This window comes from Lathyrus oleraceus, chromosome 7 (genome assembly GCF_024323335.1).
Source record: "Lathyrus oleraceus cultivar Zhongwan6 chromosome 7, CAAS_Psat_ZW6_1.0, whole genome shotgun sequence".
Lineage (NCBI taxonomy): Eukaryota > Viridiplantae > Streptophyta > Magnoliopsida > Fabales > Fabaceae > Lathyrus > Lathyrus oleraceus.
This window is the reverse complement of record NC_066585.1, coordinates 149,967,757-149,983,409: the sequence shown is the minus strand read 5'-3', so window position 1 is coordinate 149,983,409 and position 15,653 is coordinate 149,967,757. Positions and strand designations below refer to the sequence as shown.

The 15,653-nt window shown below is 33.0% G+C and overlaps 2 protein-coding genes across 2 annotated transcripts; both read right to left on the bottom strand.

Moving 5' to 3' along the window:
- Positions 1-5,544: 5,544 nt before the first annotated feature.
- On the bottom strand, positions 5,545-8,183 carry LOC127108260 (protein NRT1/ PTR FAMILY 8.3). The gene is made up of 5 exons (XM_051045698.1): positions 7,959-8,183; positions 7,780-7,882; positions 7,458-7,675; positions 6,823-7,379; positions 5,545-6,535 (listed from the first exon to the last, which is right to left on the bottom strand). Exons 1-5 carry the CDS (start codon positions 8,010-8,012, stop codon positions 5,698-5,700), a joined length of 1,770 nt encoding a protein of 589 aa, XP_050901655.1. The 5' UTR covers positions 8,013-8,183; the 3' UTR covers positions 5,545-5,697.
- A 91-nt stretch (positions 8,184-8,274) lies between these two features.
- Positions 8,275-12,431, bottom strand: LOC127108261 (protein NRT1/ PTR FAMILY 8.3). The gene is made up of 5 exons (XM_051045699.1): positions 12,242-12,431; positions 11,526-11,631; positions 11,223-11,440; positions 10,576-11,132; positions 8,275-9,599 (listed from the first exon to the last, which is right to left on the bottom strand). The coding sequence occupies exons 1-5, from the start codon at positions 12,290-12,292 to the stop codon at positions 8,777-8,779; spliced, it is 1,755 nt and encodes a 584-aa protein (XP_050901656.1). The 5' UTR covers positions 12,293-12,431; the 3' UTR covers positions 8,275-8,776.
- Between the last annotated feature and the right edge of the window lie 3,222 nt (positions 12,432-15,653).

Below are 15,653 nucleotides of genomic sequence, written 5' to 3'. Positions count from 1 at the left end.
GAGACCTGAGACACACACTTTTCACCTACCAACTGGTGAATGTACCGTCACATTAGAGGACGTGTACATGCTTTTAGGTCTTAGAATAGATGGTAAGCCTGTTACCGGAAATGTTCAACAGCCTAACCAAATATGTGTTCAAATGTTGGGGGTAGATCTGGTCGAGGGTGAGGGGTCTGCCAAAGCAAGGGGTCAGGGTATTAAATTATCTAGCCTACAATTGTACCACGACTCCATAACTTTGACTGAGGAATCCTCCGAACAAGAAAAAGTCATAAAAACCGGGTTTATATTATGCTATTGTTGGGAACTTGCTATTTCCCGAAGGGACGGGAAATAGCATAAATTTTATGTACTTGAGTTTGCTCGGGGACATTGATAGAATAAGCACATATAGTTGGGGTTCTGCAGTATTAGCATTCCTATATAGCTCTTTGTGTAAAAATGCACAAAATGAGCACTGTACATTTTCTGGATGTGCTTTTTTGCTCCAAACATGGGGGTGGTGGAGATTGCCGAGGCTAGCCCCAGAAAATCCTAATGACTACTCCTTCCCCTACGCAACTAGGTAAATTTATGATCTTATTTCATTTTGTATATTTATTCTATAAATATTTGTAACTAATATTATTTATCTTTTTTTGTTTAGGTTCATTACAACCGGACTGGATTACAGTCTTACCCCCAAAAATAAAATTATATTTTATCGTCAACTGTTGGATCGTCTCCGAGCACAGGATGTATTACCACTAAATCACTCAGCTTCTAACTGATTTATTAATATCATGCATTCTCGATAAATAACATATTTACTTTTTTCTTTGCAGTTTATTTGGAGGCCATATTTGGGATTGGAACATCAACCCAACCCCGAAGATGCAGCTGTTTGGACAGCAAAAACGGCCATAATGCGGTTCACCACTGTGGAGATGCACCAGAGTGACCGTGTCAAGCTTCAATTCGGAATGCATCAAGAAATCCCAGGCCCCCCAATGTCTATGGAACCTTGGCATCTAAAAAAAGTCAGCCACCAGTGGTATGCCCAAAATTGGAAGGAATTTGCTAAGGAGTTTCGTAAAATGTGGAAAGACCGTGCCCACTATGTTCTACAATTTCCGGTGGCGCCCAACGAAATGAAGCCGACAAGGGAATATGTGGATTGGTATAGAGCAAATACCAATCCAGAAATGATTGTGTCTGACCCGTTCTATTTGGACGATCCCCGGATGCAACAACCATATTTCCAACAACAACAACCACCACAGTATTCCCAACAACAACAACCACCACAGTATTCCCAACAACAACAACCACCACCTTATTACCAACAACAACCACCACAACCATTTTACCAACAACAACCACCACCACCTTATTACCAACAACAACCACCACCACCATATTACCAACAACAACCACCACAACACATGTCCACCCCCAACCAAATCAACAATACATACCACAAACTCAATCCCAATACCATGAAGACTACCAACAACAAACTCAACATTCCCACCACCATCAACAGTCCCAACACCTACCACAATATCAATCCCCCTACTTCCACCAATCCCAACACTTCCAACACGACAATTTCCCAAGCTCTTCCAGTCCTCCACCTAGCCCCGACACGGGTATACAAGAGGACTACCAACAGGACTACTACACACCACAACAAACATTGCACTTTGGCCAACCCGATTCAACCCTAAACTACCAAAGACCACAATTCGATGGCGCACCCAGCAGTAGTCAGTTTGTCCCACCGAGACAAAGCTTCGAGGGCGCAGAGGGGACTCGTCTTTCCTACAGCACTGAAGGGACTTCGACCCAACCACAACGGCAAGCGGCAAGGGGGCGCGTTAGGGCAAGGGGTGGTAATAGGGAAGCACCACCACCACGTGAACCGTCTAGGCGAGTAATTAGACCTCCCCCGTGCGGATCGTACCAGGGACCGCATCATATGTGATTAATCATATCTTTGTAATATTTGTCTTGTCTATTATTTAAATAAAAATATTTTGTTTATTATCTTTATATCTTTATCTTTATCTTTAAAAATATTGTCTATCATATCTTTATACTTATATAAATTATTTTTTTTTCCAAAAATTTACAAATAATATTAATTACTTATAAATTATATTAATATATATATATATATATATATATATAAATTAATATATATATATATATATATATACATTAATATATATATATATATATATATATATATATATATATATATATATCTTGTAAAAAAATTTATTTATATATATGTCTTAACATAAATTAATATAATTAAGAAAAAATATAAATTCATAAATTAAAAAAAAATTAAAAATAAAAAATAAAAAAAAATATTTAAAAAAAAAAAAAAAAAAAAAAAAAAAATAGGAATGGGCATAGGCGCCACTCCTAGTGGCGACTTGCCCTACCCATTAAGGGTAGGCGCCAACTAGGGTGGCGCCTTAGTGTAAAAAATGGCCAAAATTGGCCATTTGTGTAATTTTTTTGAAAAATTGTATATTTTTGAAATTTTTTTGAAATTTTTGGATATTTTAAAAAAAAATTCCCAAAATTTTGAGAGATTTTTCAACTTTTCAATCTAATTTTAGAAATTAATAATATGATAAATTGAGTTATCAATACTGCAAAAAAAAACACATTTAGACCAAAATTTTGAGAGATTTTTCAACTTTTCAATCTAATTTTAGAAATTAATAATATGATAAATGGGGAGGTATAAACCGTCTCCAACCTGCCCTGTTGTCATGCCTACCTACAACTCTTTCGATCATTCTTTGTGTGTCTGCAAATCCATATCACTCTCCGTCTTTGTTCATGAGATTCAAGCGTCCCTTGAAGCTCTTCCTTTGTCAATGTTGACAAATCTTTCAACTCTTCTATGGCTACTACCACGTGGTCGAATTTTGGAGCAAATGACCTCACTTCTTTCACCTTTTCTGAAAAATTCTACAATTAACACATTGATGGATTATAATCTTATAATCTTTCTTCTTCAATTTTGTGTGTACATTTTCTTAATTAATCGCATTTGCTGCAACCGGTGTCACTCTCTCATTCACAAGATCTTAAAGATCTTGATAGCAAAAGATAACATTTATCTGCTTGAACCAATTCTCATGATTCTAAATCATTTAGTCAGTGCTCTAGATACCAGATGTTGAAAATTAATCAACTTCCCTTCAAGAATTCACCAAAATCTATGAAAAATTTCGAACCAAATCTAAAAAGAAACAAAATTGAATTGGGGAAGAAAAAAATTAGGGTTTTTGAATTGAGAAGAAGAAGAATTTCTACCTAAGAAAAAAATTAGGGTTTTTGAATTGAAAAGAAGAAGAATTTCTACCTAAGAACTCTCTACTTTCAAACTGAGAATTTTATTCTTCTCAAACTGAGAATTTTATTCTTTTGCAAACACAGATATATTTTATTATAATTAATAAGGATTATTCTCTAACAAAACTCAAAATACTTGATCTAAATTGTTCACCAATACGCTAATACTAACAAATAATTAAGGATGTAACTTTTGTGTGTATATTGCCAACACAGTTTTTTTGTTCTAAATGAAAGTAACTCCCAGATTAATCTCCAAAGTTGTCTCCTTCCATCTTTCAATTAGTTTTAATATGTTTGCCATATTTTTGTCGTGTCATTTTCTATATTTGGTAGGGATGATTCTTTACCTCCACCAACTTTAATTGTATATAATTACTTTTCATATTTGTTGTGAATTAAGATCTCTTTTAATATATTTAAGTAAAATCAAATTATGGGATTAAATTTCCGTCTCACTTTAATATTGAATATGGATTTATATTTAAGATCTTTCATATAAAAACTTAATATATATATATATATATTTTAGACAACAATTTTAGTATTATATTATAGATTTATTTATATTACTCCATGATTGTCATTTAAGAGAAATTATTATCTGATTGTCTTCATACCAATTAATCATTGCAAATTCATTTATTTACTAATTAAATTACTTATTATTAATTATTATCATAATGGACATTTAAATGAAATTATTATCTTGAACTATCATATTTTACATATTGATAACTATATTATTTTTTTAGGATACCCCTAGATTTAGTCATATAAAAAATGTCTTCAACCCACTTTATTCTTTAAAATTTTATTTATTTACTTACTAACTAAATTAAAAAATATTATTGATATATTTTATTCTATGCTTAATAAAATTTTAAAAATGGGATATATTTCCCATTTTAATAATTATACTTTTTTTAGATAACAATTTTACTATTGTGTTTATACATTTTTTCAAATAATAAATTATCATTCATAACATATTATTTATTTCATGTTTATTTATTTATTTATTAAATTACAAAATATATTTTATTCTATGCTAAATAAAATTAAAAAAATGGGATATATTTCACATTTAATAATTATACATTTTAAATTTATTTTTTAGATAACAATTTTAGTGTTGTGTTTATAGATTTTTTTCAAATAATAAATTATCGTTCATAACATATTATTTATTTCATGTTTATTTATTAATTAATTGAATTACTTATTATTAATTACTAGCATAATTGACATTTAAGTGACATTATCATCTCAATCAATTACTTGCATAATGCATAAAATATTGTGTCTAGGAATTTTTCATATAAAAAGTGCATTCAAATTTTTTATTAATTGCAAAATTATTTATTTACTAATTAAGTTTTTCATCATTAGAGCAAGCATAATTACTGTCGTAATTGACATTTTGCATTGATAATCATACATAAAATTATTATATTTAAATGTCAAAATCATTGATCGAATATGTACTGAAGCTAATCTATCGATCTGAATTAAATAAATAACGCATCAAGACGGAAAGATAAAATAACACCGCGATGACAACCAACTAAATAACGCATCAAGACGGAAAGATAAAATAACACCGCGACGACAACCAACACAACGTCGTACTAAGACGATACAAAATTATTGACAGTGCACTACCTTTAAAATATTGGTATGACATGACGGATGATAGTGTAAAACTAATTTACACTAACTCGGCACTATCTTTACTCTCTTAAAAACCACTTTTACTGTTTAAAATATGTATAAATAAAAAAATTATGTATATGTATATTCAAAACACTAAAAAATAGAAATAATTAACTTTTTTTCAAAAAATATTATATGTATTCAATGAACAGCATAACCTAACATATAACATATTTTCTTTTGTTGAAATTCTTAAGCAATGCCTTTGGAACACTGGTTAGTATGAACAATTGTATAACAGAAAGACTCTTCTACTCGCAAACCATAGTAAAATCGTACATCCTTGTCCACCAAACAATAAAATAAAATCGAAGTGATTGCTTATCCTTTCCTGTCTGTTATCCTTAACATTAAACAATCGAGCCTTCATTTGTTATTCATTTGGCATATTGCAGTTTTTGTTCATTGTTTCTCCTAAAAAAAAATCAAATCCAAGTTAACAAGATGTTGCTTTTATCTGATATATGTTTCAATTGCAGTATTGATTTAGTTTGTGCACCAATTTGTCATCCATAAACATGAGAGTGGTCACCTCTATCTTTGTACAATTGTTGGGACAATCATGCTTGTGATAACATTTGACTTAAAAAATAAGTATTCCAAAAGCAAACACCGCTCTTAAGGAAGACTCATGTGACAAACTTTCTTTTGTTTGTACTGTTTAGCATAAACAATGTATACCAACATATTCAAGAAACTAAGTCCAGCTAGAAGCCAGAAAAAGTAATCAAGATGACCCTCATTCAAATTATCAGCTATCCATCCAGAATCTCCATCTTCTGTTGTGATGTAATCAACAATAATGACAATCAAAGAGCTCAGATAATTCCCTAATGAATTTGTTAAAAGTGCCAATGCGCTGCAAAAACTGCGCATTGTATCCGGCGCTTGCTCGTAGAAAAACTCATGCTGTCCAACAAAGGTGAATACCTCAGCAGCACCAAGCAAGAAATATTGAGGTATCTGCCATAAGATACTAATTGGTACAGGGACATTTTCATCAACTAAACCAAATTCTTTCGCAATTTGCAATCTCTTGCTCTCTACTAATCCAGCAGATGACATGCAAATAACGGAGAGACAAAGACCAATTCCCATCCTTTGCAATTCTGAGAAGCCTCTTACCTTGTTGGTGAATTTCCTTGCTATTGGAACAATGCCTCTATCATAAATTGGAACCCAAATGATGACAGCTATGATGTCGAAACTTGAAAGAGAGGCTGCAGGAATTTTCAATGAAGCAATAGTTGTGTCCATCATTTTCCCTTGTTCAACAAACAGCGATGACATTTGTGCATAAACAGCACAGAAGATTATTCCGGATGCCCATATTGGAAAAATGCGGATCAAAATCTTTAACTCTTCCACTTGTGTAACTGTACAAAGCCTCCATGGACTAGTCATTTCAGCTCTCTCTTTTTCTGCATCTGATATCACTGCTGCTCTATCCAGGAACCTGCACAAAGTAGAGTAATAAGTCATTTTGGTCCATAATTGTGTGAAGCGGCGTCACTATAGTTTCGAAGACCAAACTGACAAATAAAAGACACATAGGAAGACCAAATTGGCTAACAAAAGGCACATTTAGTTGTGTTTTTGTAATTTTGATACGTTCAGAAACTATAGGGATATCGACTCACATATTCCATGAACAAAATTTTTATTATCTATGCTTTGAACAGAAGAACACAAGGAATGACAGTATAATTGGATATGAAAAGATGTTTGAAGCTACGAGATAACCTCAATCCATCACTATGCTCTAGTCTATGACTTCTTTCAATGGAGGAATTCTTCATTTCTCTTTCAAAGAGGAGACAAATGTCCTGAGGAACCTCCAATTTCCATTTGAATAAAGCAGCAGAAATCACCTGGCAAATTCTTGTAAGAGGACTTCCCACTGGCTTTTGAAATCTATACATTGGTGTACCTAGAAAGAAAATTACGATCGCAATACCAACGAACAATGCAGAAATTCCATATCCAAGTCCCCACCCAACATTTTCTTCAGTCCATACCAATATAGTGACTGATAAAAGTGCACCAATGTTACTAGTGAAATAATTCCAATTGAAGAATGATCCTTTACTCGCTCTTTCCCTATGATCCGTATCATCAAACTGATCTGCCCCAAAAGGCCAAATACATGGCTTTATTCCACCAGTTCCCAGTGCAATTAAAAAGAGTCCAAAGAAGAATACAGCACTTTGAGCTAGAGTCGCTGATGGACAGACAGAATTCACACATTCCATTGGCGTCAATGCAGGAATGGTTGCTGAAATGATCAATATGCAGATTCCCTGCAAAAATTAACTATCACCTAAAAATACTACTATGGAACCTTCAAAATATGAGAAAATCATAATTTTGAATTTTACAATGAGATAGATTCCATAGAACACTGCAATTGTCCAGTATCTTCCCAAGTAGGCATCGGCAAAGAAGGATCCAACAAGAGGTGTAAGATAGCAAGTTCCCTTTAAAGTGGTAACATTTTTTGCAGCAGAAACGAGTCCTTGATGTAGTTTTGTGGTGAGATAAGTGACAAGATTTGTAGCAATCCCATAATACGCCAAACGTTCACAAAAGAAAGTACCTGTATTAGACTATAGATACGTCACATGTCAAACAGAAAAATAACAAAAATAAAAGAACTGTTGGTTACTTCTAATGAGAACAACACATAAAACAGATAATCACCAAGAACAAAGGGGCATGATTTCCATGTCCCAGTCTCCCTCTTGATAGCAAGCTCTCCCTTTATGTTTACTGACCCATCTCTTGTGTGAATACTGTCTTCAGACTGCAAAAAATAACAGCATAAATGATAATACTACATCTTAGTTACTACTTGTGCAGATGATAGGCCAAGTAGGAACCTGCAATAGACTATCTTCCAGAAGAAATCTGGTAGGTTCCTCTAAATGTTCCATTCTTATTCTCTAGTGTCGAGAGCCACTCATCTGTATTCTCTTTTATAATCATAATGCTTATAGAGAATGGTAGGTAAAAAGTTGATATCCACCATTCTGAAGTTTCCCTTTTTGTTAGTTTGAAAAGGAGTTGAGATTGCTTTTCACTTCACATTATATGGCTTTAATAAACTGTGTAGTCCAATAGTTGCTAACACTCCATAATAAACAATACATATTCTATGGTAAAAACAATACAGTAAAGACCAAAAACAATGAGTCATATACAACTAGCTAATATTGTATAAATTAGAATCAATAAATACAAATATTCAATACTACCCTAATCGTTTGCGCACGTTTTTTATTTCATATTTTTAATTATTTGTAAGAATACTTATTTAGGACAAATTCACTAGAGTATGCACAATTTTATCAATCATTTGAATATTCACTATTAGTATTTCCTTTTTCTGAGTTGTGAGTCCCCACTATTTTATTTCCTCCTAAACTGAACCATAAGTTGTTGAATAACTTCCTGTCTGCTTGATCATCGTGTCTTTGAATGAGCTTATAAGCTAAATTTATTTGAAAGAGCCTTTCAATGCCAGCGGTTCGGATGATCTTCAACTATAGTTATGTACAACATGGTAAGTTCCAATAACCCATACTATCCATTTTCCAAAACTCCATTCCCAATTAGCATACAGAACAATATCCACGATGAATGAAGGAAATATCAGATCATGCCTCCACTTGTATGAGCAATAAGTGCTTGAAAAATCTTAAGAAATCTTCTTCTGCTTGTACAATTTGGCAGCAATTATGTATACCAACATATTTAATAAGCTAAGTCCAGATAAAAGCAGAAAAAAGTAATCAAGATGTCCATTATTCAAGTTATCTGGAATCCATCCAAGCCCTCCACCTTGTGTAGTGAAGTAAGTTACTATAGTAAGCATGAAAGAGCTCAAGTAATTCCCAAGTGAAAAACTCAGGAGTGGCAGTGCACTGCATAAAGTCCGCATAGCATCTGGTGATTCGTCATAGAAGAACTCAATCTGCCCAATGAATGTGAATACCTCTGATGCACCTAATAAGAAATATTGAGGTATTTGCCATAATACACTAAGGGGTACGGCAACAGGTTTATTGATAAGGTCAAGCTTTCTTGCAAGTTGCAGACGTTTAATTTCCACAACACTAGCTGCTAACATACACAGCCCAGAAATAAAATGGCCAATTCCTATTCTTTGAAACACGGAAAGGCCTCTTTTCTTGCCGGTAATTTTCCTTGCAATAGGAACCAGTATCCTGTCATAGACAGGGACCCATAAAACAACACTTGCCACATCAAAAGTTGAGAGGGAAGCTGGAGATAATTTGAAAGAACTAATATTTGTATCCATCATAGTTCCTTGCTCCACAAACAATGTTGACATCTGGGCATAGACAGCAGAAAAAAATATGCCAGTAGCCCAAATTGGAAGCATGCGAATGAAGATTTTCAATTCTTCCACCTGTGAAACTGTGCAAAGCCTCCATGGATTAGAATAATCACCACTTCTGTTCTCTGATTCAGCCACTATTGCTGCTCTATCAAAATACCTTTATTTAAACACCAAGTAAAAACAAAATAAGGAGTTTTATAGGGTATATCCTTCAGTCATTATTAACAAAAATATTATTAGTAGGAAGCAAAATAAAATTAAAAAATGTCAAAATTTCAAATTTTAGCATACAATTTCTAAGTGCAATGATGATTTTCTACAGGAAAAATGTTGACATGCAATGTATCCTACAGAAATGACAAAGGAGAAACAAGAAAACACCGAATCTGATATTAGCATACTGGAAGGCTATACCTTGAGAAAAATCTCTAGTAAATTTCATCCTTTGAAAAAAAAAAACAATTAAATACAAAAAATACAACGACAAGTCGCAGCTATATGCAAGAAGCAATATAACATATCTTGTACAGTCATTTCTAACAATACAGAATGGGAATCAATTATTACCAAAGTTGAGTCATGCTATAAATTAGGTTCAATTATCATGAATAATTGTTTGTGGTATACCGAACCGTTTCTCCTCCCATCTCTTTCAAGGCCTCATTTGTGTCCTGGTTGTGACACAAAATATAGGATAGCATACATTTGTTAATGGTTAATATATGCGAATCTGGAGTTTTTTTGTTGTCTAGTAGCCTAGTGACTGAAATCCCACCTCTTAAAGATGAATAAGTGGGATGACGCAGGTTTGAATCCACGCCCCTGCAGTCGGATGTCCTTTACAGCTATCAATTGAGCTAACTTAACGGGATGAATGTGGTGTTTTTCTGTGCGTAATAATAAAGTAGTTTGTCTTATTTTATAATTATCCGAATAATAGCTCAAAAGCAAGATCAGACAGCATAGCTGCACAAATTAAACCTAAACAACACATAAACAACTCTTAATTGGAGCAGGGCTCATATCGCAAACTTTCTCATACACAACAACCAATTCCACATTTAGCATCAGACAAAATGCACATCAACAAGAATACTATATAGAAATTCAACATATATAAGATACTCATTTACCTCAGATCATCATGATGCATCAGTTTGCGACTTCTTTCAACACCTGATTTCTTGTCGGGCATCTCATACAGGAGACTAATATCCTCCGGCACAACCAGATTCTGCTTTCGCACAGAAGCTAACACAACCTGGCACATTCTTGTAATAGGACTACCCCTTGGTTTTTGAAATCTGTATAGAGAAGTACCTAAAAAGAAACTCCCAACGGATAACCCCATGAATAAAGCAGGAATGCCAAATCCAAGACCCCATCCCGCATTATCTTGAACCCACACAATGAAGGTGCATGACACAACGGCGCCTAGGTCGACCGAAAAGTAATACCAGTTGAAAAAGGAAGCCTTCCTGGCCCTTTCCTTGGAATCAGTATCATCAAACTGATCTGCCCCAAAAGATAGCACACATGCTTTTACACCCCCAGTCCCAAGTGCAATTACATAGAGACCAAAGTAGAGCATATAGTATTGCACAGGACTAGCCGGAGGACACACCGAACCCAAACACTCAGCTGGCTTCAAAGACGGAACAGATGCAGAAATAGTCAAGATACACATCCCCTGCAAGATACAACCATATCAGTAATACCACATAATAAAAGGTGTGAGACGATTATGACTAGGAGAAGAAATGTATCCTAAGTGTATTACAACGAAATAAATCATAGAGAAAACAGCAATTGTCCAGTATCGTCCCCAGTAACCATCTGCCAGAACAGCTCCAATGAGAGGTGTAAGATAACAAGTTCCTTGCCAGACACCGACGTTTCTCGCAGCAGAGACGTTTCCTTCATGTAGTTTGGTGGTAAGATAGGTAACAAGGTTTGTTGCAATGCCAAAGAAAGCCAAACGTTCGCAACATTCATTGCCTGTCATTTACATGCATAAACATGATAGTAATGAAAATGAATCATCTAAAGCATTAAACCTTAGGGCAATGTAAAAAAAGGATACCTAGAATAAATGGACAAGCTCTCCAATTGCCAGTGCTGTGCTTAATAGCAGGCTTCCATCTAAAATCAAAGGAACCATCTCCTGTGTATTGTTCGCTCCTTTCATCCTTAAGAAACAAAATAAACAATCATATCTCAAAGCAAAATACCACTTTTCGGGGACTCGGATTCCCTGGCATGTAGTTGCTACAGCCAACATATCCCGGCCTTTGGATAAAATCGGCTGAGTCGTATTTGAACTTCATCAAATCGGTTTTAGAGTTAGAATACGACCGGTCCTTATCCAAAGGCCGATATCATCCTATTAGTGACAAATAGGTTGCTGAAAAAATGATTAAGAGCATTTTTGGCAAATCACTTGGCAAAAGTGATTTTGAAGACCTAAAATTGATTTTGGTAAGTTTGAATGTTCCTAAAATTGATTTTACCTCTACTTGTGATATTTACACTCAAGTTCAAAATACAGTTTTGGGCTAAAAATAAAATATAAAAAAAAAGAAAATAAAGATATTTGCATGGGTAATTAACAAGTTCAAAATACAGAGTGTGAAACGGATTAATCTTTCATAACCATACAATAAAAATAAAGTAGTAAATTTAATAAAAGCAACTGCTTGAGAAAGAGATGAAATAATTAAACTAAGCAAACAAATATGTTAAACACGTTAATTTATTTATGGAAAAAAGAAAAGTTTGAATTAGGAAGAAGAAGAGAACCTGCAGAAGGCCCTGTTCTAGTTCTGGAACGTCGTCGTTAATAGAGCCCATGCTGAGAGAGAGAGAGAGAGAGAGAGAGAGAGAGAGAGAGAGAGAGAGTTTAGGAAGGAAGCAATGTGTGTTGAGAATGAAGAATCTTCATTTTCAATTATTCTTGGCTTACGTATAAAAGCATTACAGGATTGCTGACACAATGAAACTTATCCTATAAATAAAAACCTCAAATTGTACAATATTATTTATTTATTTATAACATAAAAAAAATTTAAAAATACATACTTAATGCTAATTGAACATAATTATTGACATGTAATGTCATTGTTCACAAAATATAGAGAAGTTGATAGTTTCACCCAATTTTAAAAGGTGTTTTTGGTCATTGTGATTTGAATTTTAAGATTAGGATCAACATCTCATTCTTTCATTTCTACATTTCCATTCCCGCACGCATAAACAAATTTCCTCTCTTTTTCCTCTCTTTAACGGTCACTCTCATTTCTCACTCCTCCTCACAAATAGTTTGGTTTTCTCTCTTTTTTCTTTTAAATGCTCTCTCATCTTCCTTAACATCAACTTACAATATGACAGCAGTGATAGAGTGATACATATAACCTATTTTGCTTTCTTTTGGCTTACAAAACGTCGATTTTGAATGGAATAAAGAGGAAGTGAATTATTTTCAAGTTTTATTTGTGATTTAAAGTAATTCATTTGATAGATAATAGATTTGAAATTTTCCATTTATTCTTCTAACAAGTGTGTTAGAATATTGCACTTTTTTAAAAAATTATTTTTCTACTAAAATAAAGTTTTTAAGCAAAAAGAAGGTCAGGATCCAAAAGGGGATGTTCAAAAAGCAAACATAGGGCGTAAAGGCAGATCAACCCCAAATTGATCGAGGAAACTATAAAAACTCACATTTTAATCAACGCAACCTACGAGTTAATCGATTAAGGGCCCAATTATTTTGGTTTTTTTTTTTAAATGATTTTTATATGGTTATATATTTTAGTGTAAATTTTAAAAAAAAAATTCATAAAAACTTCAAATGAAAATTTTGTATGAATAGTTATTCTCACAATGTTATTTTAGGTATTTCATTGGATATCAAAATTTTAAAAAATCATTTAATTTTGAAGTTATTTCGAATAGTTTTTTATAAAAATTATTTTTGAGATACAATTTTTTAAAAAAATTATGATTTTGACTATGTTTTGATTTTCAATAATGTATATTTATGTTATACAATGAACAATTCAATCTTTTAATTTATAAAAAATAAATTTATAAAAACTTGTAATATTTTGAATAACATTTTTGAAATATACATTTTCAAAAATACAAAGAAAAAATTCATTTTTTAAAACTAAAACAAACTGGTCCTAAGACATTTTGAATTTCAAATCTCACGTCTCTTAATAGATTAAATCAATGATTTTAATCGATAAAAACCTAAAAAGTTATTTTAGGAAATTGATCCGAAAATGATGGGCATTTATAGCATAATCGATTAAAATAGTTTTTCATTGATTAAGTAAGCTCTAAAATAATTAGTTTTTAATTCATTCCTCTCATTATCTTCTTCTTGCTCAGTCTTCTTGTATTCTTGTGTTCTTTGTGTTAATTGAGTGTTCTCATCATCGTCGTCATCATTAAAATGTCACATCTTGATTGTTTTTCAATTGAGATCAAGTCCCCTTGTCAATGGCGCATCGACTCAATCGTTTAGTAATCCACGTTCGGATGTCGAACCATTATTTTTCAATGCATGATCGACTTCTATATTGCATTTGCTTTCGCAATCGATGTAGACGTAGTTAAGAATTTGAATTCTAAAATAAATCAAACTTATGTTTCTCATCATTACAATTGGATTATTCGATCGGGGTTTGTCATGAGATAGACTCTCATGAACCCTTGTCCCTATGGATCTACTCACTCATGGTGAGATGGCAAAATATTAACAAATTAAAGACATTGCAAATAAATAAATAAATAAAGTAAAGCAAACAAGAGTAATAACATGAAATGAAAGAGAAAGCGAGATTAAAATACCAAAATTGCAAAGTGATTACAAGAATAGCAAGAACTTAAGCTTAAAAATCAAAGCAAAATAGAAATGAAAAGTATCCATTTAAGTGTATGTTAGGTGATAAATGGTAAGTGGTCTTTAATTCCTAAGCCTTTAGTTATACTAAAAATGATCATAAATCACCACTAATTGATAACTATCACGAGCTAAGTCTTTATTACCCGCCAACATAAAGCCTATGGTGACTATGGATGCCAAGAAGTCACAAAAATGTCTAAAAATTAAGAATTTTGTAACTGCTTAGGGGGCTGACACGACCCGTATCAGGGGACACGACTAGACCATGTCAGCCTCTATTTGCTTCTGTGGGGATGGCTCAAAGGGCCAACACAACCTGTGTCATGGGACACGGTCAGGCTGTGTTAGTAATATAAATTTGGTATGAGAAAAGCCCCACTTTGTACAAGGTTCAATAGCTTCTTATTACCTGAAAACATAAAAAGAAGACAAAAGCGCATAAAATAGAACTAAAACAATGCAAACACTCATGAAAACATAAATAAAATAAGTAAGAAACACAATACATTTACCGCTTATCAATCAGCCCGTGATAAAATCTCTTTAGGTTCCTCGTTAGCCAATGGTAAAATCAAGAATAGGTTAAAGCTTAGCCCTGTATTCAAAGCTTGGATAAGGTTCGAGATTAACGCAGTATTAAAATCTCACAGGTTATTGGTTAGCCCGTGTAAAATCAAGATTTAAGGTTCGTGACATTAATCCATGGTAAATTTACAAAGTTTGTTTAAAAGCTTGAAGATTAACCGCTCTAAGATTCTTGTGGAAAGAAGACTAATTATTTCAATTTACCGTTTTTGGAAAGAGGACTAACTGCTTCAATTCACCGTTTGAAAGAGAAAACTCAAATTGCTAAATTCCAGGTCTTGTTGGTTTTGGTTGGAAGTCAACTATTTTCCTTGTATATGGGGGTTTGTGAGTGTTAGCTACTAAAAGCTCTCAAAGTTTATTGGATACTCTCTAGATTAATTCTTGGGGAAAGGAGTAAGTATTTTCTTATTTTACCGAACCTCTATAATTCTTAGTGTTTTATCTTTCTCTTAAACTCTTTAATTTCTACAATTTATTTTTCCACTACTTAAGACTTAATTATTTTCAAAATGATTTTAAACTCTGATTATAATCTGAAAAGCTTTTCAAAACCAAGTTTTTTTAACTACATAAAACCAATTAGGATAATCAATAACAACTTTAAATCTATAATACAAGGAATAAAAAAGACTAAAATGAATAACTATAAATTACTAAGCGATATAAAACATTTACTTACTAGTTTTTCCATATCCTCTCTTCATGATCATGACG

Bases quoted from the DNA above. Each gene is read 5' to 3' on its own strand.
- LOC127108260 (XM_051045698.1), bottom strand. From the start codon at position 8,012: ATGGAACATTTAGAGGAACCTACCAGATTTCTTCTGGAAGATAGTCTA. The intron at 7,883-7,958 runs GTTCCTACTTGG...TATTTTTTGCAG, and splicing joins TGGAAGATAGTCTATTGCAG to TCTGAAGACAGTATTCACAC. The intron at 7,676-7,779 runs GTGATTATCTGT...AGTCTAATACAG, and splicing joins ATCATGCCCCTTTGTTCTTG to GTACTTTCTTTTGTGAACGT.
- LOC127108261 (XM_051045699.1), bottom strand. From the start codon at position 12,292: ATGGGCTCTATTAACGACGACGTTCCAGAACTAGAACAGGGCCTTCTG. The intron at 11,632-12,241 runs GTTCTCTTCTTC...TTGTTTCTTAAG, and splicing joins TAGAACAGGGCCTTCTGCAG to GATGAAAGGAGCGAACAATA. The intron at 9,600-10,575 runs GTAAATGAGTAT...GTTTAAATAAAG, and splicing joins ATGCATCATGATGATCTGAG to GTATTTTGATAGAGCAGCAA.